We start from the raw sequence: 26,633 nt of genomic DNA on the forward strand, positions 1-26,633 counted from the left end.
ACTTTTTTTTCTTTTGGTTTTTCAAGACAGGGTTTCTCTGTGTTGCTTTGCGCCTTTCCTGGAACTCACTTGGTAGCCCAGGCTGGCCTCGAACTCACAGAGATCCGCCTGGCTCTGCCTCCCGAGTGCTGGGATTAAAGGCGTGCGCCACCGCCGTCCAGCTTGCACTTGTAGTTTTCTAAGAGCAGGCTGAGGCTGTACCTCGGAGGCAGGGTACCTGCCCAGCATGCATGCCGCCCTGGGCTCTCTCCCGTGTCATGCATGCTTCCTTCACCATCTTCCTTTGTGGTGAGTGTTGCTGAAGTCGAGGCTGGTGTTCGAGGCTGGACCATCACAGCTCCCCTCCCGTCTCTGAGCCTCAGGATCCTTATCTGTTTATCCAGACGATAAACAGTTTATCCAGTTTTGTTCTCCCATAGCCAGGCTGGAGGTCTAGCCTTGGCAGAAGAAGGCCTGGAGTCCTAGGGCTTTCGTCTCTGGGATACTGAAACAGAGAGTCACACATCCTCACTGCCCAGACAGGCGTCCCTCCTCGGTGAGCTGGCTGGCTGGCCTGGAAGTCCCTGTCCTCTGTCTTTGGGCCACAGTGGGCCCAGGGAACGATCCTCCCCTCTGCTGAGTGGCAGCAAGAAAGCGGGGGGGGGGGGGGGGGGGGGGGGGGGGCTCATCTCCAGCTGGCCAGGGAGATACGTCTTCTTGTGCCCCTGAACCCCTCCCTCCCCACAGGCCTGTCCACAAGGGGCTGGGGATCAGCCAGAAAAGTCAGGCCACTCACTAGAGCCAGGGGACATGAGGTCCCTTTGCCAGACTGAGTTCTGTCCCTGGAAGCAGCACGGTGCCCAGCCCCACCCCTTGCTCTGTGCCCCCTCCACTGCCAAAGACTTTGACCTTGTGTTCCAGTCCTTGCTGGTGGGCAGAGGGCTGAAGTCAACACAGAATTGGGAGCATTCCTGCGGGAACCGAGAACCTGCAATCCCACATCTTTCTTCTCCAGACACCCGGCACGAGAGGGTAAGTGGCAGATGTATGCTTGAGCCGGGGGCAGGGGACAGAGCAACAGGGCATCTTCCCCAGGTCAACAACTGTGTTTGACCAAAAAAAAAAAAAAAAAAGGGACAGGCAAGAAAACATCCTTCAGAGAGATGGCACTGTACCCCTGGAGTCATATGGGAACAGCAGGTTAAGAATGCCACCTCTCCAAGCCTCAGTTTCCCCTGATCTGAAACATGGAATCTTTTGTTTGTTTTTCAAGACAGGGTCTCTCTGTGTAGCTCTGGCTGTCCTGAAACTAACTCTAACTCACTCTCTCTCTCTCTCTCTCTCTCTCTCTCTCTCTCTCTCTCTCTCTCTCTCTCTCTTTTTTGCTTTATAGAACTGAAACTCTCTTTGTAGACCAGGCTGGCCTCGAACTCACAGAGATCCTCCTGCCTCTGCCTCCCGAGTGCTGGGATTAAAGGCGTGCGCCGCCGCCGCCGCCGCCGCCGCCGCCGCCGCCGCCGCCGCCGCCGCCACCACAGCCCGGCTCGGACCTCAGAATCTTTGAACAAAGTTCTTTATTATAGTATTGATTAATTGATTTGGTATGGGGGACTCGCACATGCTGCACTCTGCATGGGGAAGCCAAAGGAAAACTCTGGGACTCACTTCTCTTCTTCCGCCAGGTGGGTCTCAGGAGTGACACACAGGCTCATTGGTGGGCACCTTCACCAGCGGAGCTGTCTTGAAGGCTCTGGGATGTGGGACTTTGACTCATCTTACAGGGTGAATTTGAGAATTAGAAGGCGTTTGGATATAAAATGCCTGGTGCGCCGGGCGGTGGTGGCGCACGCCTTTAATCCCAGCACTCGGGAGGCAGAGCCAGGCGGATCTCTGTGAGTTCGAGGCCAGCCTGGACTACCAAGTGAGTTCCAGGAAAGGCGCAAAGCTACACAGAGAAACCCTGTCTCGAAAAACCAAAAAAAAAAAAAAATGCCTGGTGCTGAGCTGAGCCTAATAAACACACCCTAACGGGTCTTTGTCATCATGCTAGGGAGGGGGGCTTGATTCTCAATCCAACGGCTGTCCCAGTTCAAAGACGAACTGGAAATAGCCGCTGCACAAGCCATATATATGGTGTGGCCAGGCAGAGCTGGCTTCTTGGTTTTACAAGTCCTTCATGTTCTGCTGAGAGCACGTGACAATCAAGGGCACAAGCTGCCTCCTCTGATTGCTTTGTAGGGGACAAAGGTTATACGCAGAGACACAAAAAGGAAAAGTCCGGGCCAGCTGATTTCTGTCTGCTTAAAGATTCACAGAGTGCAGTGAGACACAGGCAAGCGGAACTGGATGAGATCTGAGCACATCCCCCACAGGCGGTGGGTGTGGCTGTCAGTTGTACCTCCTCTCCTTCAACTTCTGTCCCTGGCGTAGGATGGCAATAAAGGACATCTCCTAGAGCAGCCAGCTGTAAGGATGAAGGGCTTGTGTCTTCCTGATGGTGGGGTCCAAAGAGGCTCTCCTGTGGCATGCTTATACTGACTTCATTATCTCTCTCTGTCTCTGTCTCTCTCTGATAAAGGCAATAGCCCCACTGGTTCATCTTAGAGGATACACACTCCAAGCACTCTTGATTATAGTAACTGGCCCAAAACAGAAGCATCGATTGCATCTCCAACATAAAAATGTCAGCAACCGCCAGGAAACGGTTGACTTAATAACAGAACTGTGCACTTGCAGGCCAGAAGTTCATTACTGCAGGCGTGGATGAACTTACCTGAGGCTGGGTCCACGGCTTCTATAGTCTGGCTCCTGCTCCTAATGAGGACCGCACGCCTTTATACCACACTCCAATAACAGCTACCCATGTCGGCGTCAAATGTGATTCTTTGCTAGCACGTGCTTCTAAAACAACTGCGTGGGACTCAGAACCTTCCCTCTTCTGGGCAGGCTGGGAGCTACTCTCCCTTATCCAGTCAGGTCCAGTGACCCGGCTAGGCTCACACAATCAGTGTGTGTCAGAGCTAGGCCAAGCTGAGCATGTCCGCCCTGCTAATCCAGCACACTATGAGCTTCTGTGTACTGTGTGCTATGTAGTGTGTGCTGAGTACTAGGCACTGAGTACTGTGCTGTATACTAAGTACTGAGTACTGAGTGTTGTATACTAAGTACTATGTACTGAGTACTGAGTGCTGTGTGCTGTGTACTGTGCACTGTGAACTGTGCACTGAGTACCGTGTGCTGTGTGGTGAGTACTGTGTAGTGTGTGCTAAGTACTATGTACTGTGCACTGAGTACTGTGTGCTGTGCACCGAGTACTTACTGTGCACTGAGTACTGTGTAATATGTGCTGAGTACTGTGCACTGAGTACTGTGCTCTATACTAAGTACTGAGTACTGAGTGTTATATACTAAGTATTGTGTACCAAGTACCGAGTGCTGTGTGCTGTGTACTGAGTACTTGCACTGGGTACTGGGTACTATGTACTGAAAGCCCACCAGGCACCGTAACAGGAACCACTGCAGAGCCTGGAGTTGAATCCTCAAGGCAGCTGATGAGATTGGAGTGACTCCTGTTTTACTAATGAAGTGGTCTTGTCTCGGGGGTGGGGGTGCAGAAGGGGGATAGGAAGTTCTGCTCACTAAACCCCCAGCACCCAGGGGCAGACTTCAAGCTGCCGCCCTCTGTGTGTGGACTCAGTCCCCAATTTGGCGTCAGAAACCCCTGCCGAGTCCAGCCTTTGTGGCCTGCAGCCATCCCCCTTAGCAAAACTAGGCCGTATTGAGAATGTTCCGCTGTCCAGGGCCCGGGGCCCGTGTTGCCAAGAGCTGGGGTCTGTGGGAGGCCAGCTGAGTGCAGAGGAGGTGAGGTTGAGCTTGGCCCTTCCGGACACACACAACCCCCTTGTTCTGCCTCGCGGGAGCTGGCTGAATGGCGCGAGGTCAAAAGCTGCTAGGCCTAAAACATCTGAAGGTGCAGCCAGCTCAGTACTCCAAGACAGTCCCATTCCTCTGCCGGAAGAGCGAGTTCTGAGGGCAAACCCTGCATCAGGCATGCTCAAAGCTGCATCGGCTAGCTGGCAGCCTGGCACACAGTAGGGGTGCAGCAAATGTGTGCTGCATGTACTTGCATTTGAGTTAAATTCCAGCACCACCACTTGGTGGCGCGCTGTGTGAGGCACTTCAGGGCCTTATCTGTAGCGTGGGACTAAAAATAGCAGCCTTGACCTCAAGCTGTAGGTAGGTGTGAAGCTGTAGTTAGGAGGCAGGAGCACAGTAAGTGCTCCCTCAGCATGGGAGCCCCTCCTCTGCACCGACCTATTTTGCCATTGTTGTCGCCCCTGTCCACCCCTGAGGTGTGTCTCGCTAGGCTGCAATTTAGTAGCTTGCCCAGGGTTGACAGCTAGCAGGGCTGAGACTGTGCCCCTGACCACTGGACTACCCTGTATACCGGTGGCTGGGACCCACCTTGGTGGTGCGGTACCCAGGGAGCTACTGCGATTATCAGCTGAGTGACTTTCGGCAAGTGATTTGCCTCTGCACACCTCCACGCTTCTACTTGCAAAGCAGGGACATGGAGGTTGGAAAGATGGCCAACAGCAAAGAGCATGTGCTGCTCTTCCAGGGGACCCAAGTCCAGGTCTCGGGGCTCACAACCACCTGTAACTCCAGCTCCAGGGGATCTGATGCCCTCTTCTGGCCTCCACTGACACCTTGCACTCAGGTGCACGCACACACACACACACACACACACACACACACACACACACACATAAAATAAAAGAAAATAACACATTTTAAAAATTGGGAAACGGCCGGGCGGTGGTGGCTCACGCCTTTAATCCCAGAACTCAGGAGGCAGAGCCAGGCGGATCTCTGTGAGTTCGAGGCCAGCCTGGGCTACCAAGTGAGTTCCAGGAAAGGCGCAAAGCTACACAGAGAAACCCTATCTCGAAAAACCAAAAAAAAAAAAAAAAAAAAAATTGGGAAACGACCTCTTACATTCTAGAATCTTGGACTCTCAGTCATCACCCACGGAAGCGACTCGGCAGCGTGTCTGGTGCTTTCTGAGCTGTCGGGAGCCCACCACGGTGGCGGTGACGACAGTGACCCTCAGTCCACTCTCTCCTCTTGCAGGCTGGTGTGATGCGTGTGGTAGTGATTGGAGCGGGAGTCATTGGACTGTCCACGGCCCTCTGCATTCATGAGCGTTACCACCCGAGGCAGCCACTGCACATGAAGATCTACGCGGACCGCTTCACCCCGTTCACCACCAGTGATGTGGCTGCGGGCTTCTGGCAGCCTTATCTCTCGGACCCCAGCAACCCACAGGAAGTGTGAGTGGGGGTCCCATGGGGTAGTCTGGGGGCCAGTGAAGCTGAGTCCACAGAGGGAGCCTTTCATCACAGTCCCCATCACCAAGGACAAGTCCTTTGTAGAAGCTGTGACCTGACGACATGCGTCCCAGCGCTTGGGGGCAGAGGGGAGGGGGTTATAAGTTTGAGGTCATTGAGGGCGACACGAGACTCAGATTAAAACATAAACAGCCAGGGGAGTGCACCTACCCATCAACCCGTAACTCAGGAAGCAGAGGAAGGGGAAGTCATTGCAAGCTGGAGACTAGCCTGGTCTAAAGTTCTGGGCTAGCCAAGAGTACATAGGGAGACTCTGTATTTTTGTTTGCTTGTTTGTTTTGCTTTGGTTTTTTGAGACAAGGTTTCTCTGCATAACAGTTCTGACTGTCCTAGAACTCAGTTTGTAGACCAGGCTGGCCTCGAACTCACAGAGATCCACCTGCCTCTGCCGCCCAAGTGCTGGGATTAAAGGCGTGCGCCACCACCGCCCGGCACCACCACAATATTATTAAAATACTGGCTAAGATGATGGACACTGGCCAGGTCCATACCCGGGATTCCCAGAGAATGGCCGCATACCCCCTGATGTACTTCCTGCCTGTGTGTGATCAAGTACATCCTGTGCGACTGGGGCAACCAACCTTGTTACAGAAGTGAAAACACATGGCTGGTCCTCTTACCTGAAGAGCAACAAAAGTTCTCTGTCCTTGGGCAATTGGGTTCACAGGTTAGAGGCGTTTCCGTTTTATGGATCTCTTAAGCACAGTGATTTAAACTTCTGCCCTCTAAGGCATCACCACAGGCTGGTCCCTGAAACCGGAGCAAAGCGTGCCTGGGGAGATGGCTCAGAAGGCAAAGCCTTTGCCGCTCAAGTCTGACCACCCGGGGGCCAGATCCCCAGAACCCACTTCAGAGCTGGACGTAGTCCCTCGCATCAGTAACCTCAGGCTGTCCTCGCTGGGGAGACTCCAGGAGGACGCCAGAGAATCACCCAAAACTCCCAGCCCAGCTAGCCTGGAGCACACAGCGGCAAACGGTAAACAAGGTGAAGACCAGGGCAGCACCCACAGCTGTTGTCTGGACCTTCCCATGAGGACCACAGCAGGGGTAGGGGTGTGTGTGTGTGTGTGTGTGCGTGCGCGCGCACGCATACACGCGCACGCACAGGAAATAGATACATAGTGCTAGTGACTGTGGATGGCTCATTCTGCGATGAGTTCTGTGAACTGGAACCTTTGCTGTTCTTCCTTGAGCTGAGTGGCTCGCAATGCCACAGCACTGATGAATCCAGAGAGCCCGAGCATTGAGGATGTTGACTGAAGAAGGTACGAAGGCCATGATGTGTGATTAGCAGCTGACAGGTGTCAACGACCACCCCACAGTGAATGGCATCACGCGGACCCTAAGGCTCACTCCTGTCAAGAAACTCTGAAGCCATGTTTCCGTCAATGGTGTTGCCTCCATCTCCGGTCTTTTATCCTCAAACACAGCTCCCAAAGTCACTTACAAGGATGTCTCCTTTTTTTTTTTTTTTTTTTTTTTTTTTCCAGACAGGGTCTCACCATGTAGCTCTGGCACCTCCTATGTAGATCAGGCTGGCCTCGGAACTCAGAGGTCTGCCTGCCTCTGCCTCCTAGGATTTTAAAGGTGTGTGCTCCTACAGAGAGCCTTGATGTTAGCTGCTTGAGGACCTGTAACTGCAGAGAAAACAAGGGACTGACCATTCACAGAGGCTCCGGCCAGCACGCACTGGACAGCCTGACTGGATCGGAACCAGCTGTGGGCCTGAGAAGAGAGACAGCAAGCCAGTGTCTGTCCCACCTCCCCACACCCCCATCCTGTGCTCACAGTGGGGGTGCTCAGTTCCAGGCTGCACTGTGTGGTTCCCAGTTCTCAAAGCAGTGTGAGCCCAAGCCCCAGGCATGCTCCTCAGGAGTTCACAATAGGGACGCTTTTCTTCCTGGGTTTCCATCTGGGAAGCCAGGCGGGGGTCTAGAGCTGTTTGGAGCACTGGGGGAGTGGGCCCCGTGGATGTCTGGTTTTGCACACAGCCTCACCGCAGTGCAACACAAGCTGACCTCAACAGTTCTGTCCAGGGCGCCGCTGAGTGACCAAGACTCTGGTGCCATTTTGATTAGGAATAAGTTTGGAGTCACAAGAGACCAATATTCCACGTGAAGTGTCTGGACAAGGCAACCCTTATCTTGATGTAGAGGGTGTGCTCAGAAGACCAAACATACACAGACAGGAAGCGCATTCGATTTTTATTCTAACTCAAGTGGTGACTGTGTCTTTTCCCCATTGGCTGGGGTCCAACCTCTGATTCTTTTTTTTTTGTGTGTGTGTGTATGTGGTTTGTTTGCTTGTTTTTGATTTTGATTTTTGAGACAGGGTTTCTCTGGGTAGCCCTGGCTGTCTTGGATCTCGCTCTGTAGCCCAGGCTGGCCTCAAACTCACAGAGATCCACCTGCCTCTGCATCCGGAGTGCTGGCATTCGATTGGGTAGTCTAAAAAGAATTGGTGCACAGGAAACAAAGGGGGAGGGGGGTCTCAGCTCCAGGTCATCGTCAAATTCCTTCAAGGTCTTACAAGATGGGGAGCAAATGAGATTTTAATTCCTTGACCTAAACTCAGGTTTTACAGGAATCGGTAGAAGAGACTCATATGTGCTATTTCTTACCCTTCCAGGGAGTGGAATCAGCAAACCTTCGACTACCTGCTGAACCACATCCACTCTCCAAACGCCGAAAAGATGGGCTTGACCCTAATCTCAGGCTACAATCTCTTCCGAGATGAAGTTCCGGTGAGCGGAGAGTCTTTGACTGTGAGGGCAATAAGCCATGGCGCAGAGACACTACAGAGCTAGACCACTCTGTGGGTAGAAAGAAAGGTTGACTGGGACCAAATTGCCAAGGCTATCTCTCGGGGTGTACAGGGAGACAGAGAGAAAAGCAAGATGGGAGGAAAGCAGGCTGTAGGATTGAGCAGGAACTAATGTCCTTGCCGGAGGTAGCTGACCTCTGAGGGGAGGTGAAGGGAGTTTCCTGGAAGAGTAGGGGTGTTCCCTGTTCTGCCTTTCTGGTGAACAGAAACCCAGAAAGCCACCTTTAGACTTGTTTAGCCAATAACAACCTATCTGCTTACCCGCCAAAGTCCTCTGTTTAGGACAATATCACCAGCACTGCCGTGTGGGTGGGTGGGTGATTTGGATCTAACAGGGCACAGATGGGGCTGGGCCCTGAGCTGGGGGAGCACTCAGAGGTCACAGACACGGGTCCAAATCAGATCTATCTATCTATCTATCTATCTATCTATCTATCTATCTATCTATCTACCTATCTATCTATCTATTTTGGTGGAGTTGAGGACCAGGGCTTTGTACGTGCTAGGCAAGTATCTTGTCACTGAGCTACACCCCAGCCTCAGATCCACTGAGAACCTCTGTCTCTCCCCTACACCCAGACTTTACCCCACCACTCACTCTGAGCTCACACAATTTGGCTCTACCTGTTAGCTATGTGGCTTTAGACAAGTTACAAACTCTCTAAGGTCATTTGGCCCATCTGTAAGGATGCGCACAGCATCCGCCTCAGTGGCTGGTTGTGAGGATCAAACAACAGAGCCAGATAAGTAAATGCTGCTGACTGTCTGTCACCCAGCAAGCATTCTGTGAGTGTCTGTTATCCTGATGGTCAAGTCCACCTATCCCTGTAAGCCTGTCTCTGCTTCCACAGGATCCTTTCTGGAGAAACACAGTTCTGGGATTTCGGAAGCTGACCCCCAGAGAGATGGACATATTCCCTGACTACAGGTAAGATTCCTGTCATGGGCAAAGACATTGGAGCATGACAATTCAAACAGAGCTGTCCAGAAGGCAGCCAAGAACAGAAGCACCAATTTGCTATCCCATCTCAGTCCTAGAGCCCCTGATACCCTGTCCTTCTGATGTCCAGCCCCTTCCTGGGGTTCCTGGTACACCGGGCTTTGGGCGGAAATGTCAATCAACTTTGTATCCATATGATAAAATACTAGACACAAAGCTACCTGTGGAAAAAAAGGCCTATTTTTAGCTCATGAGAGTGCTTGTCGTAATCCAGGAAGCAAAGAGAGGGGACGATGAGGTCCCACATAAAGGCCGCTGATGGCTTAAGGATCTTTTTCTTTTTTTTTTTTTTTTTTTTTTTGGTTTTTCGAGACAGGGTTTCTCTGTGTAGCTTTGCGCCTTTCCTGGGACTCACTTGGTAGTCCAGGCTGGCCTCGAACTCACAGAGATCCGCCTGGCTCTGCCTCCCGAGTGCTGGGATTAAAGGCGTGCGCCACCACCGCCCGGCTAAGGATCTTTTTCTAACCAAACCTTCTAATCCCATCACCTCTCAAGGGCTACCACCTCAGAGACCAAGCCTGTACCTATGGCCTTTGAGGGATGTTCAACATTTAAACTTGTCTTAGTTAGGGTTTTCTATTGCTGTGAAGAGACACCATGACCATGGCAACTCTTACAAAGAAAACATTTAATTGAGGTGGTGGCTTACAGTTTCAGAGGTTGATTATAGGGAGCATGGTGGCGTGCAGGCAGGTGCTGGCTACATCTTGAGCAGAAAGCAGCAGGAAGTTGACTGACTGTCACACTGGGTGAAGCTTGAGAAAAAGACCTCAGAGCCCGCCCCCACAGTGACACACTTCCTCCAAATAGACCAGACCTACTCCAACAAGGCCACCCCTCCTAACAGTGCCACTCCCTTTGGGTTTTCTTTCAAACCACCACAGAACCATGGCACTCCACATTGTCAAACCACTCTCTCAAATGAGGAAACAGAACTTCCGAGAGGCTAAATGACTTCCCAGGGCCACAGAGCCATGTGACCACACTCGGATTCCAGCTCAGCCTGTGTGCTTCCACGATCCTGCCCTCTGGTCCTCTCCTCACCTGACCCCATCCCCCAAAACCACCGACTTTATGTATTTGCATATCCCAGGATGGCATGGTTTGATGGGAAGTTCCTCCTTGCATTGAGCTGAACTCCCACACCGTCACCCCCCAGATGCCACCTGGTAGCTCAGCTCTAGCCACTGGGGACTCACAGAATAATACCAAGCCAACCCTCAAAGCGCAGGTTCTGACCTCTTTCCCTCGCTCTGACTCTAGCTATGGCTGGTTCAACACAAGCCTGATTTTGGAGGGGAAGAGCTACCTGCCGTGGCTGACTGAGAGGTAAGACCGAAAGCTCCCTTTGAGAAGGACAGGTCCCAGGGACCAAGCTTTGGAAGAGTAGTCATGGTGACAAAGGCTGAGGAAAGTCCCCGGGTGCTATGTGGGAGCTGTCCCTGGTCCTGACCCCCGCTGTGGGCGGAGGCAAGGGTTCTGCACCCCCCGCAGAGCATCTGGGCAGATTTTCATTTGTTGTACTTCTTAGCAACATCACGCAAGCCTTCATGCTCATAAAATGGATTGAAATGTTTTTCTAGATGGATTTACATAGTGTGCATGAGTTATCTTTTTTAAAATTTTTCTCTCCCTCTCATTTTTCTTCTCTAACTGCTCCTGCGAGTATCCCTAGAACAATGCGAAGTGATGGAGCCAAGAACGGATGCCCCCGTCTTGTTTTAATAAGGATCGTGTCATGTTCCTCGTTAGCGAACATTAGCTGGGGGGGATCGTGTACATTAAAGGAGACTATATATAGTTCCTATATTTTATTAAGATTTTGAAGAACTCCGAAATGAATGGAGACTTTGTGATCTGAGAAGACCTTTTAAAATACAGCTTTCAGGATCCTACTCCACACCTGCTGAGTCCAAGCCCCTGGAGCAACGGTCCAGAATTTGGTTTTCGACTTTGTGTTTTTGAGACAGGGTCTCACTACGCATAGCCCTGGCTGGCCTGGAATTCTCTATGTAGACTAGGCTGACCCGGAACTCACAGAGACCCACCTATCACTGCTTCCCAAGTGCTGGGATTAATGGAGAGTCTCATGTCTAGTAGGTCCAGAATTTTGTATAAGTTGCCTGGGTGAGTGTAGCTTTCAGCCAAACTTGGGAACCGTGTCGTGTGAGAGCTTTCCCGAAGAGGCACACACACACACACACACACACACACACACACACACACACACACACACACGTGACTACTCACCCCAGATAGGGAACCCACAACAGGATCAAAGTCCAGTTTGGTGAAAACCAATGAATGCATTGCGTTAGCAACAGGAGTTTGGGTAAGGGGTCATTTACAGGAGTAAGAATGACTCCAAGACACAGCATCATCCAACAGCACAGCCCCGCACGGGTGAAAGCTGCCACCCCGGGGCTCTCAGCTCATCCCCGAGGCAGCTGCCTGGCTGGGAGGATCTCCCCTGGGCTGCTCAGCTGGCCTGAGTCTCCTCCCTTAGCCAGGTATTGATTGTGTAACCTGGGGGAGGGGCCTCATGAATCTTGTATTTCATCTTCCCAAGTCATGTGACATTCATTAACTTCCTGTCTCAGGAGCCTTCCTGCTCCTTCCAGGGAGGGGATGTTAACAAATCTGAGGGAAATGCACCATAGCAAACCATTGTGCCGGCACGGCTACTCTTGTCCTTGGGACATTGTGACCCCTGACCTGCCTCTTCCCAGGTGTCCCATCGTGAAGAAATTATGTAGTTAGAACTTCTTCTGAGGGAACCCTCCAGATAGTTATGGTTTCTCGCTCTTTTGATGGATTTTCAGTGCCAGAATCAAACCCAGGGCCTCGAATAGTCTGGGCAGAGACGGCACCACTGAATCCTTCTCTGGGACATTCAAAGGGAGGGATGGGTATCCTCAGGCCCACTGTCTCTGGTGTCATGCTCTGCAAAGGTGCATTTGACACTGGTCCAACTCTACCTCTTCTCCCCACACCCCTGAAATCTGTCCCTTTTGATATAAAGCCCTATGATGACAGGAGAATATAATGAAAGAGGCCGGGGCTTATGTCCCAATCTCTCGGTGCACTGCTCACTCTGTGACTCTTAGGAAGACCCTTCTCCAACTCTCAGTGAGCAACTGGGGCCATCCAAGAGGGCCTTGTTTTCAAAAGGATGATTTTCAGGCCACTGGTCCAGTCAGGTGCCCAGGAACTAAATGGCTACCTAGGAGCATCTCGTGGGGCTCTGTCCACAGGAATGTCCCCCGTGCTGCCCTCTAGGAGGGATGTGGCGGAGAAGGGGCTGTTTTGATGTGTCTCATCATCCCAGGTTAAAGGAGAGGGGAGTGGAGTTCTTCCATCGGAAGGTGGAGTCTTTCGAAGAGGTGAGTGGCAGGGGTGTGAGGGGAAGGACATGGGAGCGAGGAAGGGAAGATATTTCCTGCTGCTGTGTGGGAGACCCCTTCTTAGACTTCCGGGGTCCCTGCAGGCCTGCCCCAGGCTCTAAGCCTTGTCTCAATCCCAGGAGGCCTTGGGCATTCTGAGGGAGGAGGTGTCAGTCTTGATGTCGGTGCTGAGAAGGGAACAGTGAGATCACAGCGGCCAGACGGGACTGGCTTTGCCTGGTCCCAGGTGGGTTTTAAAGTCAGAGTCAGCTCTACTCCCCTCCATGGTTCAGACCCTTCCCTGCTTCCCACTGACACCTGGGTTGACACTTCTGCAGCGCCCAGGCACTCAGCTGGGACCACAGGCACACCATCAGCATGAGCAATGATAAGATCAGGGCCAGCACGTCCTATCAGGTCAGCTACGCGGCTTCACTTAGTCCCAGGATGCAGAGTAATGCTTGGCACAGGCAAAGGCCGGCACCTCCAACTGCTAGTGTTGAGCTCCTGGGGGTCAGGTCTGGCCCAGATGGACACTTGGGCTGACTCTGACACAGCTCCCCTTCCTGGTGGCTCCAAGACAGAACACACTTAGCAGTTTATGTGTCCATGATGGCCTTGAGGGGAGTCACCAGGCATGGGCTGGAAGCATGGGGGTGCTTACTGTGTCTGACTTGACAAGCGTTTGGGGCATAGGCAGAGCCGAAGCCAGTGTCCTGGCAGAGAGAAGGTAAGAGGATCTTAAAAGGGGTCTGATGAAGGATGGCGCCATCTTGGCTTAATAGGAAGGTTTTTTTGTTTTTTTTTTTAAGGTTTCAGGGAGGTTCTCCCTCTACAGGACTCTCTGTCCAGCAGTCTCTCCTCAGGGTCACACGGCATCCTCACAGTAGCCTGTGAACATTATTGTCAGCCGAGTGGTGGTGGCACATACTTTTAATCCCAGCTCTCAGGAGGCAGAGGCAGGTGGATCTCTGTAAGTTCGAGGACAGCCTGGTCTACAGAGTGAGATCCAGGACAGACAGGGCTATATAGATTAACCTTGTCTTGGAAAAAAAGAAAGAAAGAAAGAAAGAAAGAAAGAGAGAAAGAGAGAGGAGAGAGAGAGAGAGAGAGAGAGAGAGAGAGAGAGAGAGAGAAAATTATTGTCAAATGAGAGTACAGAGCAGTTGAGCCTCAAGGAGCTAAAAGGACATTCTTAACCAAGGTCCCCAGATCACCAGCACACCTCACCCAGCCCCCCAGGCAGCAGACAGCAGTGGTGTGAGAGTCTGAAGGGGCCAGGGCACGGCACAGTCCTCACTCCTCCCTGTCCTTTGTCCTTGCTGCCAGGTGGCAAGAGGAGGCGCGGACGTGATCATCAACTGCACCGGGGTGTGGGCTGGGGCGCTGCAGGCAGATGCCTCGCTGCAGCCAGGCCGGGGCCAGATCATTCAGGTGAGATGCTGCGGTCAACGGAGAGCTGGCCCTGCCTGCCTCCACCACTCCAAAGCTGGTGGACGGCGGTGTTGAGCGACTCCAACCTTTGAGGAGGTGACTTATTGAAGAAGTAGGGACCAACCTACCCCCTGTACCCCAAATGTTCTGTTTTGGATTTTTTTATTATTTATTTATTTATTTATTTATTTATTGTTTTTTGAGACGGGGTTTCGCTGTGTAGCTTTGTGTCTTTCCTGGAACTCACTCTGTAGTCCAGGCTGGCCTCGAACTCACAGAGATTCGCCTGCCTCTACTTTCCAAGAGCTGGGATTAAAGGCATGCGCCACCACCACCCAGCTGTGTTTTGGAATTTCTTACCCATAGCAAAGTGCATGTTGAGACGTTTTTCCAATGTGAGAGTCCTAGCACAGACCTGAGTTATTAAGAAAACAGCGAACCTTTATGAAGTGCTTATCAAGGGCCAGATTCACACCTGAGCACTTGACAGAGTTGATCATTTAGGCCTTACCACAGCCCTCTGAGATGGTCCTATCATATCACACTGCCACTTAACTGGAGCACAGAGGTGTCAAGTAACACGTGCAAGAATGCACAGCGGAAAATAGTGAGACTGGGATTAGAACCCGGGTCAACTGCTCTGTGGGTGTCACCACTGTCCCATGCTTCTCATGATGCATGGGGACATATATGTACATGCTTGCCTATTTGTGGGCACACTGATGGGTGTGGCCACATGCACATGTGCACGTGTGTGTGTGTGTGTGTGTGTGTGTGTGTGTGTGTGTGTGTGTGTGTGTGTTCCTTGTGGGATTGATGAGCGTGTGTGTTTGCTCCTGTGAGCTAAGGTTTTTCTATAGACGTGTGGTGAGGACGTAGGATACTCCAGGGAACAAGGGGAGCTGTCTGTCAGGTGATCCTCATGCAGTTCTGGGTCAGGGAATGAGGGGAGCAAATGAAAGGGGGGACCATCAGCCTCGCTCCCTGACGAGGTGTGTCTGCCTTGAATCAACAGGTGGAGGCCCCTTGGATGAAGCATTACATCCTCACCCATGACCCAGCCCTCGGCATCTACAACTCCCCGTACATCATCCCAGGGTAAATCTCTGACTGATCTAAGGTCATAGAGGGGACTCTTTCACGGCCTCTTAACACTCCATCCACCTGCCCAGGGTTTCTCCTCCAGGTTTCCTTTCTATCTTCCTTCCTTCCTTCCTTCCTTCCTTCCTTCCTTTCTTTTTCTTCCTCGTTTTTCTTTTTCTTTCTTTCTCTCAGTTTTTTTTTTTTTTTTTTTTTTTTTTTTTTGAGATAGGGTTTCTCTGTGTTGTTTTGGTGCCTGTCCTGGATCTTGCTCTGTAGACCAGGCTGGTCTCGAACTCACAGAGATCTGCCTGCCTCTGCCTCCTGAGTGCTGGGATTAAGAGCATGTGCCACCATTGCCCGGCTTCTCCTCCAGGTTTTATACATGGGCTTGGGCAATGAAATCCCTGGGATGATGGGATTCAGCCTTGACTGGACCTTACCTTGAGCATCCCTTTGGGTGGCGGTGGTGTAGAGCCAGGACAAAGACCCTGGATATACAGGCCGTGACACCGAAGGTGGTGGGGATGGCCCCAGAGGGAGCGGGGAGAGCAATGGTGTTGACGGTGTTGATAATGTTGACCTCGGAGGTGATGGCGTCTATGGGGCAGTGTTGAGAGGTTGGCAGGGCTGTTGGTGTTGAATGACAGTGGCATGGTTATTGATGGGGAAAGATGGTGCTGATGCGGACGTTGACAAGCGTAGGGTGTCAAAGCGTCGATGTTAAGGAGATCAGCGTTGGTGATGGTGGTGATGGTGGTGGAGGGGAATGGCATTTGGTGTTGATGAAGATGAACCATGTTTCTAGCATGATGGAGATGATGATTTCCAAGGCAGTGAGTGGTGTGGTGGTGCTGGATGCCTTGGGAGGGAAGGTGATTTTATTGGCGTGGCGGAGAGGGCAATGTCATGGTGATGTTGCTTTGGTGGGATACAGGGTGACTGGGTTGGTGTTGATGCTGCTGCTGGTCATGTGCTGCTGTATCTGTCTTTCCATGAGTTCTGGGGGTCTGAACTCAGGTTTTCACTGCTGTGCTGCAAGTCCTTTGCCCGCTGAGCATCTCTGTTGTTGGCGATGATGGTGCCGGGGATGGGTGGCACAGTGGGTTGATGGAGATCACAATGGCAGTGGGGTGTGTTTAGCGGGGATGGCGATGTTGACAGGAGTGGACGACTCAGTGGAGACGATCGTGAGGGAGAGGGAGAGGAGAGAGATGCCTCTCTTGGCCAGGCCTTATTTTCCTTAGAACTCTTCGTTTTGATCTAGGTTCAAGACAGTTACTCTCGGAGGTGTCTTCCAGCTGGGGAACTGGAATGAATTAAACAGCGTCCATGACCACAACACCATTTGGAAGAGCTGCTGCAAACTGGAGCCCACCCTGAAGGTGAGGGGTGTCAGTGCCCTAGACCAGGGCAGCTTGGTCCTGATGGGGGGATATCTCTATTGGGGTAAGTGTGCAAGTTAGCCCCAGAGAGATACCGGAGTCTGCAGCAGCAGCATTTGACAGTGTTCAGAGAAGTCCTCGCTATGCGCTAATGACACCTAATTGGTCCTTGTGAGAACGTCCTTCTTAGGGTGGCATCTTAGTGTTTTCACAGAGAGCGGGTGTCCTTGGTGCCTCCATTTTTGTGTTTGCCTGATCATGGTGATGCTGGCGAGCTGGGTGGGAGACAGTGTTGGGGTTGGCAGTGACAGAGCCTCAGTGGTGGTGATAAGATGGAACCGTTGGTTATACCAGGACAGTGGTGGGTGGTGATTGACACAGATAAGCTAGTATGAGGTGGCAGATGGTAAAGGAGATGGCTCAGGGAACAAAGGACTTGCGGCATAGCCAAGTCCAGGTCCCCAGAACTCCTGAAAAGATAGATGTAGCAGCACACATCTGCAATCCCAGCACTCCTATGGTGACTCGGAAGGTGGAGACCAGGATTCCTCAGGGTTGTGAGCCAGCTAGCCTCGCACATGTAGCAGTGAACAGACCTTGTTTCAAACAAGGTGGAAGGTGAGGATTGATACCTAAGGTTGTGCTCTGACCTCCACTGTGGCATGCATGCACATCACACACACACACACACACACACACACACACACACACACACAGAGGCACACACACATACGCATATACACACACACAGGCACATGCACACACACACATGCATATGCACACACACAGGCACACACACACACACAGGAAGAGGGGGGCGGCAACTGATAATGTGTGACCAAACAGTGTGGTGACTAATGAAGGGGGTGGTGCTGAGATTCTAAAAGCTAACTCACAGCTTCCTAGAATGTCAACAGAGAAAACCATCTAGGTAAGTTGCCAGCATTTTTTTCTCCCCAGAATGCAAGAATCGTTGGGGAACTCACTGGCTTCCGGCCAGTCCGGCCTCAGGTTCGGCTAGAAAGAGAACAGCTTCATTTTGGATCTTCAAGTGCGGAGGTGTGTTGAGTCAAGGGAAGCGACGCCTGCCCCAACTTCAACAACAACCCTGCCATTTCCCAAGAAAAGCCACTAACTGATGGAGATCAGGTGGTGGTCACCCCCTCCCATAAATGGGGACACCCGGACGAGATGAGGAAGGACCGAGTAGAGAGAAATGGTATTTTATGCCAAGTGGCAAGACAGACTCATAACCTTCCCTAGTCTACCCTGAAGTTCTTTGGATAGGAACAGCTTTCTCTGCCCTCCTGAGAAAAAACAAGACTTCCGTTGGTGATGTCACCTTGCTTAAGCCAGACCACTGGTGACAGGCAGGGCTGTGTATAACTTGAACCCGACTTGAGACATTTCTAGGATGTTCACTTTGTGGCTGTACTATTTATTATCTTTCATGGGGGGTGGGAGCTGAGAGCATTGAATCCATTGGTTATTCCGTGCCAAAGACACTGAGCTGAGCAGGTGTGGGCTGGAAGCGACCCCTGGACCAAGGTTAGTCTTCTCCTCTTAGACAGATTGGAGTGTGTGGAGGGTATGTGTGTGAACATTGTGTGCATGTAGACAGAGGGGCACAAATGTAGGTGAGTGTATAGAGGGGCCGTGTATGTCTCTACAGAGCTGTGTGAGTGTGTGGGGAACGATGATGAAGGGAACGATGTAGCAGATGTCCCTGACTTCAGGGTTTCACAGTTCCGCATCTCCTGTGCTAGGGGATGAAGCAAGAGTCTAGGGTACCATCCTACCCCTCCTCAAATACTTTCCCTTAAGCTAGTCCCAGGCCCTGCCCAACATCCCGCTAACACACTGGTGGAGCTCATGGCATTGGGTTTCACCAAGGCTCTTTAGAAAGTTCCCAGTCTTCCAGTGTAGCCAAGCTTTTCTGAGCACTCCTTGATGTCCCTTCTGTACCTGGCCACCATCTTTCTTGCTTCCCCAGGTCATCCACAACTATGGTCATGGAGGCTACGGGCTCACGATTCACTGGGGTTGTGCCATGGAGGCAGCCAACCTCTTTGGAGAAATTCTAGAAGAAAAGAAGTTGTCCAGGATGCCGCCATCCCACCTCTGAGGATGCCAGTGACTATCATTTGCCCCATGAGGACACCCCAGTGCCATACAGCCAATTAACTGACACTGTCTTCTTGAAGATTTTGCAGTTTCCCCTTCCCCAGCTTTCTTAGGCAAAGGTGTGAGGAAACCCTGATGCTCCACTCATCCATCATGGCCTGGTCCTTCCCATGCATCCCATCTGGTAAAGCATCTGCAGGGATCCTGGCTGGTCCTAAACTAGTCTACCCGAGACAGGCAAGATCCAAGATCATGTAGCAATCCCGTTCTCACAACAGAATGATGGTACTACGGCTGGTAGTACTGGGTGGCAGGGTCTGTGCTCAGTCCATTAGGAGTGGTCTGGAAACCTTTGCTTAGAACTCTGATGAGTGGTTCGCCTCACATTTGATGTCTACCTGTAGTAACTGGTGGAGTGGCGGGGGGGGGCTCCCGCCCTCGGCACTCCGCTGGTCAACGTTATTAAAACACTCTTTGGATATCCAAACTCTCTTCAGGGTTGGTCCTAAGACGTGCTTTCCTCTCCTCCTCACCACCACAAAGGGCGTCTCGGTGGTCTTGAGAAGACTTGATCTAGGTTGTATGTGTATGTGTGAGGGTGAGGGAAAGGGGGAGAGCAGAGCTCAGGACCTTGAGCGTGCAAGGCAAGTGCTCCACCACTGACCGAACCCCATCCTCTTGAGACCTGAAATCAGAGAGAGGAGTGTACAGCCTTGGTACATTGAAGAACTTTTTTTTACGTTTGTTAATCTGTCCTGTCCATGTATGTGGGTGTGAGCATCCATGGTCATGATGTCTTAGGGTCAGAGGACAACCTGCAGCAATCAGTTCTCCCCTTCTACCCTGTGGGTTCCAGGGATTGAATTCAGGGCATCAGGCTTGGCAGCGTCACCTCACCAGCCTACTGAACATCTGTCGACATTTTCTGAAATACTTTCTCATGTGGAGAGAAACAGATGACATCCCCACTAATAAACAGGGCGTCTGTAACAGGGTTGCTTCAAATCAGACCCCAGCCCTGCTGCTCCGGGTCCAGTGTGTTTCTGAGGCATGGAGGCTCTGAGGAAGTCCTCGCACTGCTCAAAAACACTGATCTTAAAAAAAAAAAAAAGAGTTAGCCGGGCGGTGGTGGCGCACGCCTTTAATCCCAGCACTCGGGAGGCAGAGCCAGGTGGATCTCTGTGAGTTCGAGGCCAGCCTGGGCTACAGAGTGAGTTCCAGGAAAGGCGCAAAGCTACACAGAGAAACCCTGTCTCTTATTTGTTGTGTATATGTGTTGAGAAGTCTTAAGTTGGGGTTTCTATGTAGCCAGGGTTGGACTTGAACTCACGGTCTTCCTGCTTCTGCTTCCTAGGTATTAGTGTATGGAGTCATGCCCAGGTAAAGTAGAATCTGTCCCTCTCTCTCTTCCTCCCTCCCTGTTTCCCTCTCTTTGTCACTCAGCTGTGCGTGCGTGTGCGCACGGGCGCACATGTGTGTGCAAGAGATAGAGAGAAAGAGAGAGTGCATGTGTGCATGTGTGAGTGTTTTGCTTTTGAGGAGGTCTCATGAAGCCCAGGCTGGCCTCAAACTCACTGTGTAACTGAGGATAACTTTGAGCTTCTGACCCTCCTGCTTCCCCCTCCCAAGTGCTGGGATTACAGGTATGTACTTAACTTTAAACTCAAAAACACTTCAAGAGGCCAGGCAGTGGTGGCGCAGGCCTTTAACCCCAGCACTCGGGAGGCAGAGGTAGGCCTCTGTGATTCGAGGCCAGCCTGGTCTACAGATCTAGTTCCAGGACAGCCAGGGCTACACAGAGAAACCCTGTCTCGAAAAACAGAACAAAATGAAAAAACACTTGGGTAGAAACTACAACTCTCTTCATTTTAGGCCCCCAGAGAACACTCCTGCCCTGACTGTGAGTTTCTTCCTCACTGGAGCTGGGTTATTTGAGGATGAAGAAGTGAAAATGACCAGTTGGAGGGAGGAAGGGAGAGAGGGAGAGAAAGGGAAGGGGAGGGGGAAAGGATGAGAGAGGAGAGGGGAGGGGAGGGGAGGGGAGAAAGGGGAGGGGAGGGGAAGGGAAGGGAGATGAAGCAAAGTGCAGGCTGCCAGTTATTACTCAGGAGAGCTGAGTTGCCCAGAAATACTTCAAGAAATTCAAGACTCAAGGAAATGTGGCTGAGCTGGGCAGCGGTGGTACAGTAGGGAGCCTGAGACAGGAAGATCAAGGGAATGGGGCTAGCCTGGGCTACACTGCGAAAGTCTGTCTCAATTATCAATAATAATAATAACAATAATAATAACCACAATAAATGAAAACGTGACTGTGAGGACACGGTTAAAGGGCTGGACGCCAAACTGTCTCCATGAAGAGGCCGCCATGCCCTCCTCCCTTTACAGTGTCCCCATCAAACTCAAGTTCCCGACACAGCCCGCAGCCGGGTGACTGCACCTCACAGGAGAGGAGATTGTATCAAAGCACTTCCTTGGATGGACCGAGTTAGCCGACGTTGGAGCGGACTGTCACTAGAAGCTGTCACCAATGACCAGACGTAGGCCCTGTCATGGTCCGTCACCAACGTTTTAATAAGAGATGAATGCACAACGCACATTCGGCTTCCTTGCAGTGTGCGCATCGAGCCGTGGGTCGGTTTCCTCTGGCCTTGGATGGGGCCTGGCAGTTTCCTTCCTTCCTCCCTCCCCAAAAGCGTTTCCTCCCCGAACCTTGGGAGAAGGCTCGTGTGTTTTGGAATCTGGGAGTACACGTGGACTGCCGAGACCTCCCTCCCGTCCTTCCTCCCGAGGCCCAGACAATGGCTTTCCCCTCCCCTCTGACATGGACTTTTCTGATCCTTGCGCCAAGGCATCCTCCCAGGACCCGCCTCTGTAGGGCCAGTGCTGCCCTTGACAGACGGGGCATGAGAGAAAGCAGACCCGGGAGGTGCAGTGGGCTTCTGGCCCCAAGACTGAGTGGCCTGCAGCAGGTGCTTCACCCGGAGACCCCTCAGCCCGTGCAGCTGTCTTCACACAGCATGGTCCTGAAGCCTGAGTAAACTGGGGCTCACCATTCAGTAGGGCTGAAGAGGGAGCCAGAACAGAGGGCCCAGAAAGCCCTTTGCTGCTTCAGCAGAGACTGGCTTTGGACTTGACTCTCTCCTCGGCCTCAGTTTCCAATTTCCAGGTTGGGGAACAAGGTAACAGCTTTCTGAGATGATCCCCTGGTGGGCACCTAGCTCTCCCCAGAGACATAACAGGACCCTCTGCAGCCAGAGATAGCAACTCCAGAGGGAGGGGGCCGGGTGGGGGGCTGCTTGGTTCAAACCAGATGCACATTTATCTGCCAGTTTCCATCCGGCAGGCCCCAGAGAGACATCTGGAAGGGCCCAGCCAAGGAAGCAGTGGGCATCTCTGGCTCCATAAAAGCTGCTTGGGCCAGACACTAGCTCACCTTAATTCCAAAGAAAGCCTGGGGCCAGGGAGCAGAAGAAACCTACTGGACAAAATGGCAGGTGTCACAGGGGTCTGGGCCTGGACTGTATCTACGGAGCTCTGTGGGTGGTGGCTCCCCAAGGGTATGACTGGGTAACTATATGACATCTGCTCAGCTGGCCCTGAGCATCCTGGGACCCTCCCACAGTAGCAGTTTCCCCATGCAGATGCACAGTGATGTACAAACCTTCCCCCACCACAGAGAACCCCCTGGAGTGAATGCCACCCCCGTCTTCCTGGGGCGGGTGACCCTCGATGAACATGGCCAAATACAGCTAAGACACAAAACCCTGTTGGTCCACATCACCCTCTTGGGTAAGTTCTCGGTGTCGGCAGTGACCGTAAATGGCCTGGTTGGGCTCTGCCAGCTCCCTAACCTCAAAGACCAGCTCAACCCCCAGGGGTTGGTCATCATTCCTGAGAGCCAGAGTTCGACCTGGGGACAGCCGCACTGCTGGTCCCCCGACCAACCATCTCCTGGCCCCACTCCCGGTGGCTGGACTCCTGCAGTCCTCGGCCTTTGGTCTCGATGGGCAGAAAGCAGGAGGCCACGGCAGCCAGGAGGCAGCAGCCGCTGTAGACGGCCAAGGTCAGGTACACAGAGGATTCCAGCATCACCTAGGGAGGGAGAGGGAGGTGGAGAACATCTCAGAGCCACAGGCGGGCCATGTGACAGACAGCAAGCTGAGCACTTCACACACACACACACACACACACGTTTCATACACAGGAGACTGAGGCTCAAGAGGATAGATAAGCCACTAGGTATGTGATGCACATTTCTAATCCTAGCACTGAGAGGCTGAAGCAGGAGGATTATGTGAGTTCAAGGCCAGCCTGAGCTACAGAATAAGACATATCTCAACAGATAGCCTAAGGAGCATATTCAAGCTTATATAATGAGGATAGGGCTGAGATTTGAACTCATTGTCTTAAGATTCTGTACACTGCCCGGGCAGTGGTGGTGCACACCTTGAATCCCACCACTCAGGAGGGTAGGGGCAAGAGGATCCTGAGTCCAAGATAGTCCCAGACATACAGTAAGACCTGGGTCAAAAAAACAAAACTAACCAAACAAGACTATAGTCACTGCTGGCTGCCTCCTGGGTCTGTACTGGGGCAACACTTGCCTGAGCAATGAACGGAGTTATGAGGGCGCCCACTCTCGCCATGCCGCTGCAGGTACCCAGGCCCAGTGCCCTCGTCGCCGTGGGGTACACCTGGAATGTCAGTGTGTCAGCCAGATGTCATGGGGAATGCAGAAATCCCTCACCCCTTCCCACTCAGGATAGACAGGACTAACTCCCCTGGGCAGGATGGGAAATGGGCAAAGGAGGTAGGAGGTTCCCCCAGGGCAGAGAGCACAAGGTTGGCCTTGAGCAGGAGCCCATTTACCTCTTTGTTTTTCACTGTGGGGAGGTACTCCGCAATTGGATTTTCTAGTTAACAACGGTGGGGGTGGGGTGTAGACAGAGTGTTTGCCTGGCATGATGAGGCCCTGGGTTCCATCCCAGTATAGTGGGAAAAGCTATGCATACAGTTCAGTAGGGAGCGCTGGACACCATGTATAATACACAATACATACACATAATTACTGATTATACATAGGTGTCTAGCACATGGCTGGTACTCCATATAGGAAGAAGAAAGGGATTAATTAATACTACAGTTCTGTTTTTCTCTGCTGGAGAGCTTCAAGAGTTCCAAGCTGAACTCAGCAATGACCGCTCTCCTGCAGGCGCTGTGACCTGTACTTAGTTCAGCCACACTGCATGCACCTCTTGCTCCTCCCAAGCTAATGGAAGCAGGACACAGATGGGGTGCACTGCACCCCAAGACGCTTCTGCATGTGCCGTTTTGAGTGGCTTCACTCTGTTGGAAAAGCCTTTGGCCCTCTCCCATACCTGTGTCTGGCTTTCTACACTAGTTTTGTTAGTTTCTTTCTTATTTTGTTCTCTGAGCGTGTGTTTGGGTGGATGACTGCCGAGTGTGTGTGTGTGTGTGTGTGTGTGTGTGTGTGTGTGTGTGTGTGTGTGTGCCCTTAGAGGCCAGAAGAGGGCGTCGGAGGCCCTGGAGCTGGAGTTATAGGCAATTGTGAGCTGCCCAATGTAGGGGCTGGGAATCAAGCTTAGGTCCTCTGGAAGACCAGTGTGTGCTCTTAACCACTGAGGCGTCTCTCCAGCTCCTAGTCTGGGTTTTCACAGGCTACACAGACACCTACCACTTGGATGGGTTGTCACCTATTCAATTAGTTCTTCAGGGTCACCAATGGCCAGCTGGCTGAGGTTTAGCCGGGCTTAGAGAACGTGAAAGTTTTTAAAAATATGTTTTTGTTTTATTTTGTTTTTCTCCTTTTTTTTTTTTTTTACAGTACTGGGGTCAAATCCAGGACCTCCATCACTTTAACACTGAGCTGCATGTCCAGCTCACAAACATTGCAGAAAGTTGTCTCCAGGAAGTGAGGATGTGGGCCCCACCCCATTCGCTTTGGTGATACACACCTAGGCAACCTCTGGAACTCTTACACTGCACTTAAAGCTTGTATGAGCAGAAAAAAAAAATGATTGAAAGATAAGTGGAAGTCATGAGGGGGCCACAGGGGCCACCCAGAGCCAAGAAGAACTGATGTTCTGGTCTGACAGTACCCCCACCCCCACCCCACTCTCGGGTGCCCTTCCTACCTCAGGTGTGTAAACATAGGCCGCTTGGAAGCCTCCAGAAATAAATGCTCTTGCAATGAAGAGTAAGAGGGTGAGCACATTTCTGGGAAGGAGAAAACAGCAGGTGAGGGTTTTTTTTTTTTCTGGCAAAGGTCCCCCCCAACCCAGCACATCTGCACAGACTCTCTCTCAGGGCTGTGACTAAAGCTCTGCTTTACAGTACCCTGCTCTCCATCCAGCACACCCAGCTGACGGATGGGAACACCTGTGGTACACAGCTGGGGATGAGGAAAGGGACGGTGGTCTGAATGGTTGAAATTCTAGCTGAGGCTCAGTGACAGCACACTGGCTTAGCATGTGTGAGGTTCTAGCAGGACCGCAGCTGGCTGTCCTTAGGCATGCCAGATCCCTAACTCTGGGCTCTGTTGTCCCCCTCGATGACCCAGACGACCAACCCTTCCCAGTCTAAGCCCCACCTCTCCCTCCTCCTGTGGCCCACTGATTCTTCACTGAGATTGGTCTGGGGGCCCCTCAGGGGTCACATCTATATTCAGGGGCTCTTAGAAGTTGGGAAACTAGAGAAATGTATCTTCAGTAGGGTCTTTTGAAAAAAAGGTCTATTTCCATCAGACAAATCACTTTGACACATGCACAACTTCTGTGGCCACATTGAACTCTTATTTGGGGTAGTCATGGTGTGGTGGTTTGAATGAGAATGGCCCTCATAGGCTCATAGATTTGGATGCTTAGTCATCAGGGAGTGGCACTACTTGAGAAGGACTAGGAGGTGTGGCTTTGTGGGAGGAAGTGTGTCACTAGGGGTGGACTTTGAGGTTTCAAAGCCCAAGCCAGGCCCAGCATCTCTTTCTCTTCCTGCTGCCTGCAGATCCAATGTAAAACTCTCAGCTCCTTCTCCAGTACCCTGTCTGCCTGCATGTCACTATGCTGACTGCCATGAACTACCTCTGAACTATAAGCCAGCCCTAGTTAAATGTTTTCCTTTATAAGAGCTGCTGTGGTCATGATGTCTTTTCACAGCAATAGAACAGTGACTAAGACACATGGGAACTCTTAAACTTGATGTTCTTAGAAATGAAACTGAGACATATCCTTGCTCCCCTGGCAGAGGCTTTGACCTTGAACCTGACCATCTGCTCATCATAAAGTGCCATGAGCCTTATGCTGGTGAGGGACTGGGGTTCCTCCTGATACCCACCTTCCAATGCAGATGAACAGTAGGAGGCTGCAGAGGGAGAAGATGATGAAACACAAGGCCATGGTCTTCTTGCGGCCCAGGCGGTCGATGACCCACAGAGTCACAAGGACACCTGCCAGGAGAGCAGGGACATGGTAGGCAGCTCCTCAGCTGGTTCCTAATGACCCACCCTGTGCCATCTTCCACTCCTGAGATTGGACCAGCTGAGCCGAATCCATGAGCTCCAGGTTCTGGTCCAGCCCAGCTTTCAAACAATACAGCAGACTCTGGGCCAAGGCCTGCTGCATCTCTGTGAGATTCAGTGAAGCGGGGGACCTGGGAAGCCACTTCCAGGTCCCTGATCTATTCAGAGCAACCAGGAGACGAGTGGGTACTGTTTCACATCTCTCAGGGAAAGAGTGATATGTTGTTGTTAAAAGGAAAGAGGCAACTGATACAGGCACCACGGGAGCCTGAGGCTTCAGAACTGTGCACTAAATACACTTCTCTATAAAGTACATGACCTCAGGTATTCCATTATCATAATGGGGAAGCGATTCCCACACACCTGAGCTGCAGATTTTCTGCCTGGCCCTTCCTTATTATGGGTGCAGACGAAGGCAATGGGCCCTGACATCAGTATGTGACCCTTGCTGTGGGCCAGAGTTGCAGTAGGGTTCTTGTG

The 26,633-nt window shown here is 51.9% G+C and overlaps 2 protein-coding genes across 3 annotated transcripts in view; one reads left to right on the forward strand and one right to left on the reverse strand.

The window, feature by feature from the left end:
- Positions 1-680: 680 nt before the first annotated feature.
- Dao (D-amino acid oxidase) lies at positions 681-19,875 on the forward strand. Its single transcript, XM_052755062.1, has 11 exons — positions 681-1,008; positions 5,111-5,312; positions 8,019-8,133; positions 9,065-9,141; positions 10,477-10,542; positions 12,542-12,596; positions 13,926-14,030; positions 15,046-15,128; positions 16,378-16,495; positions 17,456-17,554; positions 18,489-19,875. The coding sequence occupies exons 2-11, from the start codon at positions 5,122-5,124 to the stop codon at positions 18,618-18,620; spliced, it is 1,041 nt and encodes a 346-aa protein (XP_052611022.1). The 5' UTR covers positions 681-1,008; positions 5,111-5,121; the 3' UTR covers positions 18,621-19,875.
- Positions 19,876-21,166: 1,291 nt separating this feature from the next.
- Positions 21,167-26,633, reverse strand: part of Svop (SV2 related protein) — a 65,755-nt gene continuing 60,288 nt past the window's right edge. For both annotated transcript variants that reach the window (XM_052755061.1, XM_052755060.1), the window contains 4 exons: positions 25,970-26,081; positions 24,775-24,856; positions 23,224-23,313; positions 21,167-22,711 (listed from right to left, as the gene is read on the reverse strand). In XM_052755061.1, coding sequence (XP_052611021.1) covers positions 22,505-22,711; positions 23,224-23,313; positions 24,775-24,856; positions 25,970-26,081 — 491 coding nt within the window. In that variant the 3' untranslated portion in view covers positions 21,167-22,504. The remainder of the gene's footprint in view (positions 22,712-23,223; positions 23,314-24,774; positions 24,857-25,969; positions 26,082-26,633) is intronic.

The sequence above is a fragment of the Peromyscus californicus genome, unplaced genomic scaffold (assembly GCF_007827085.1).
Source record: "Peromyscus californicus insignis strain IS unplaced genomic scaffold, ASM782708v3 Scaffold_2__1_contigs__length_46816999, whole genome shotgun sequence".
NCBI lineage: Eukaryota > Metazoa > Chordata > Mammalia > Rodentia > Cricetidae > Peromyscus > Peromyscus californicus.

What these genes read in the sequence shown, in the direction of transcription:
- Dao (XM_052755062.1), top strand. Translation starts at nt 5,122, where the DNA reads ATGCGTGTGGTAGTGATTGGAGCGGGAGTCATTGGACTGTCCACGGCC. An exon ending in TCCCCGTACATCATCCCAGG is followed by an intron (nt 15,129 to 16,377) that starts GTAAATCTCTGA and finishes GTTTTGATCTAG; the next exon opens with GTTCAAGACAGTTACTCTCG. An exon ending in AACTGGAGCCCACCCTGAAG is followed by an intron (nt 16,496 to 17,455) that starts GTGAGGGGTGTC and finishes TTTTCTCCCCAG; the next exon opens with AATGCAAGAATCGTTGGGGA.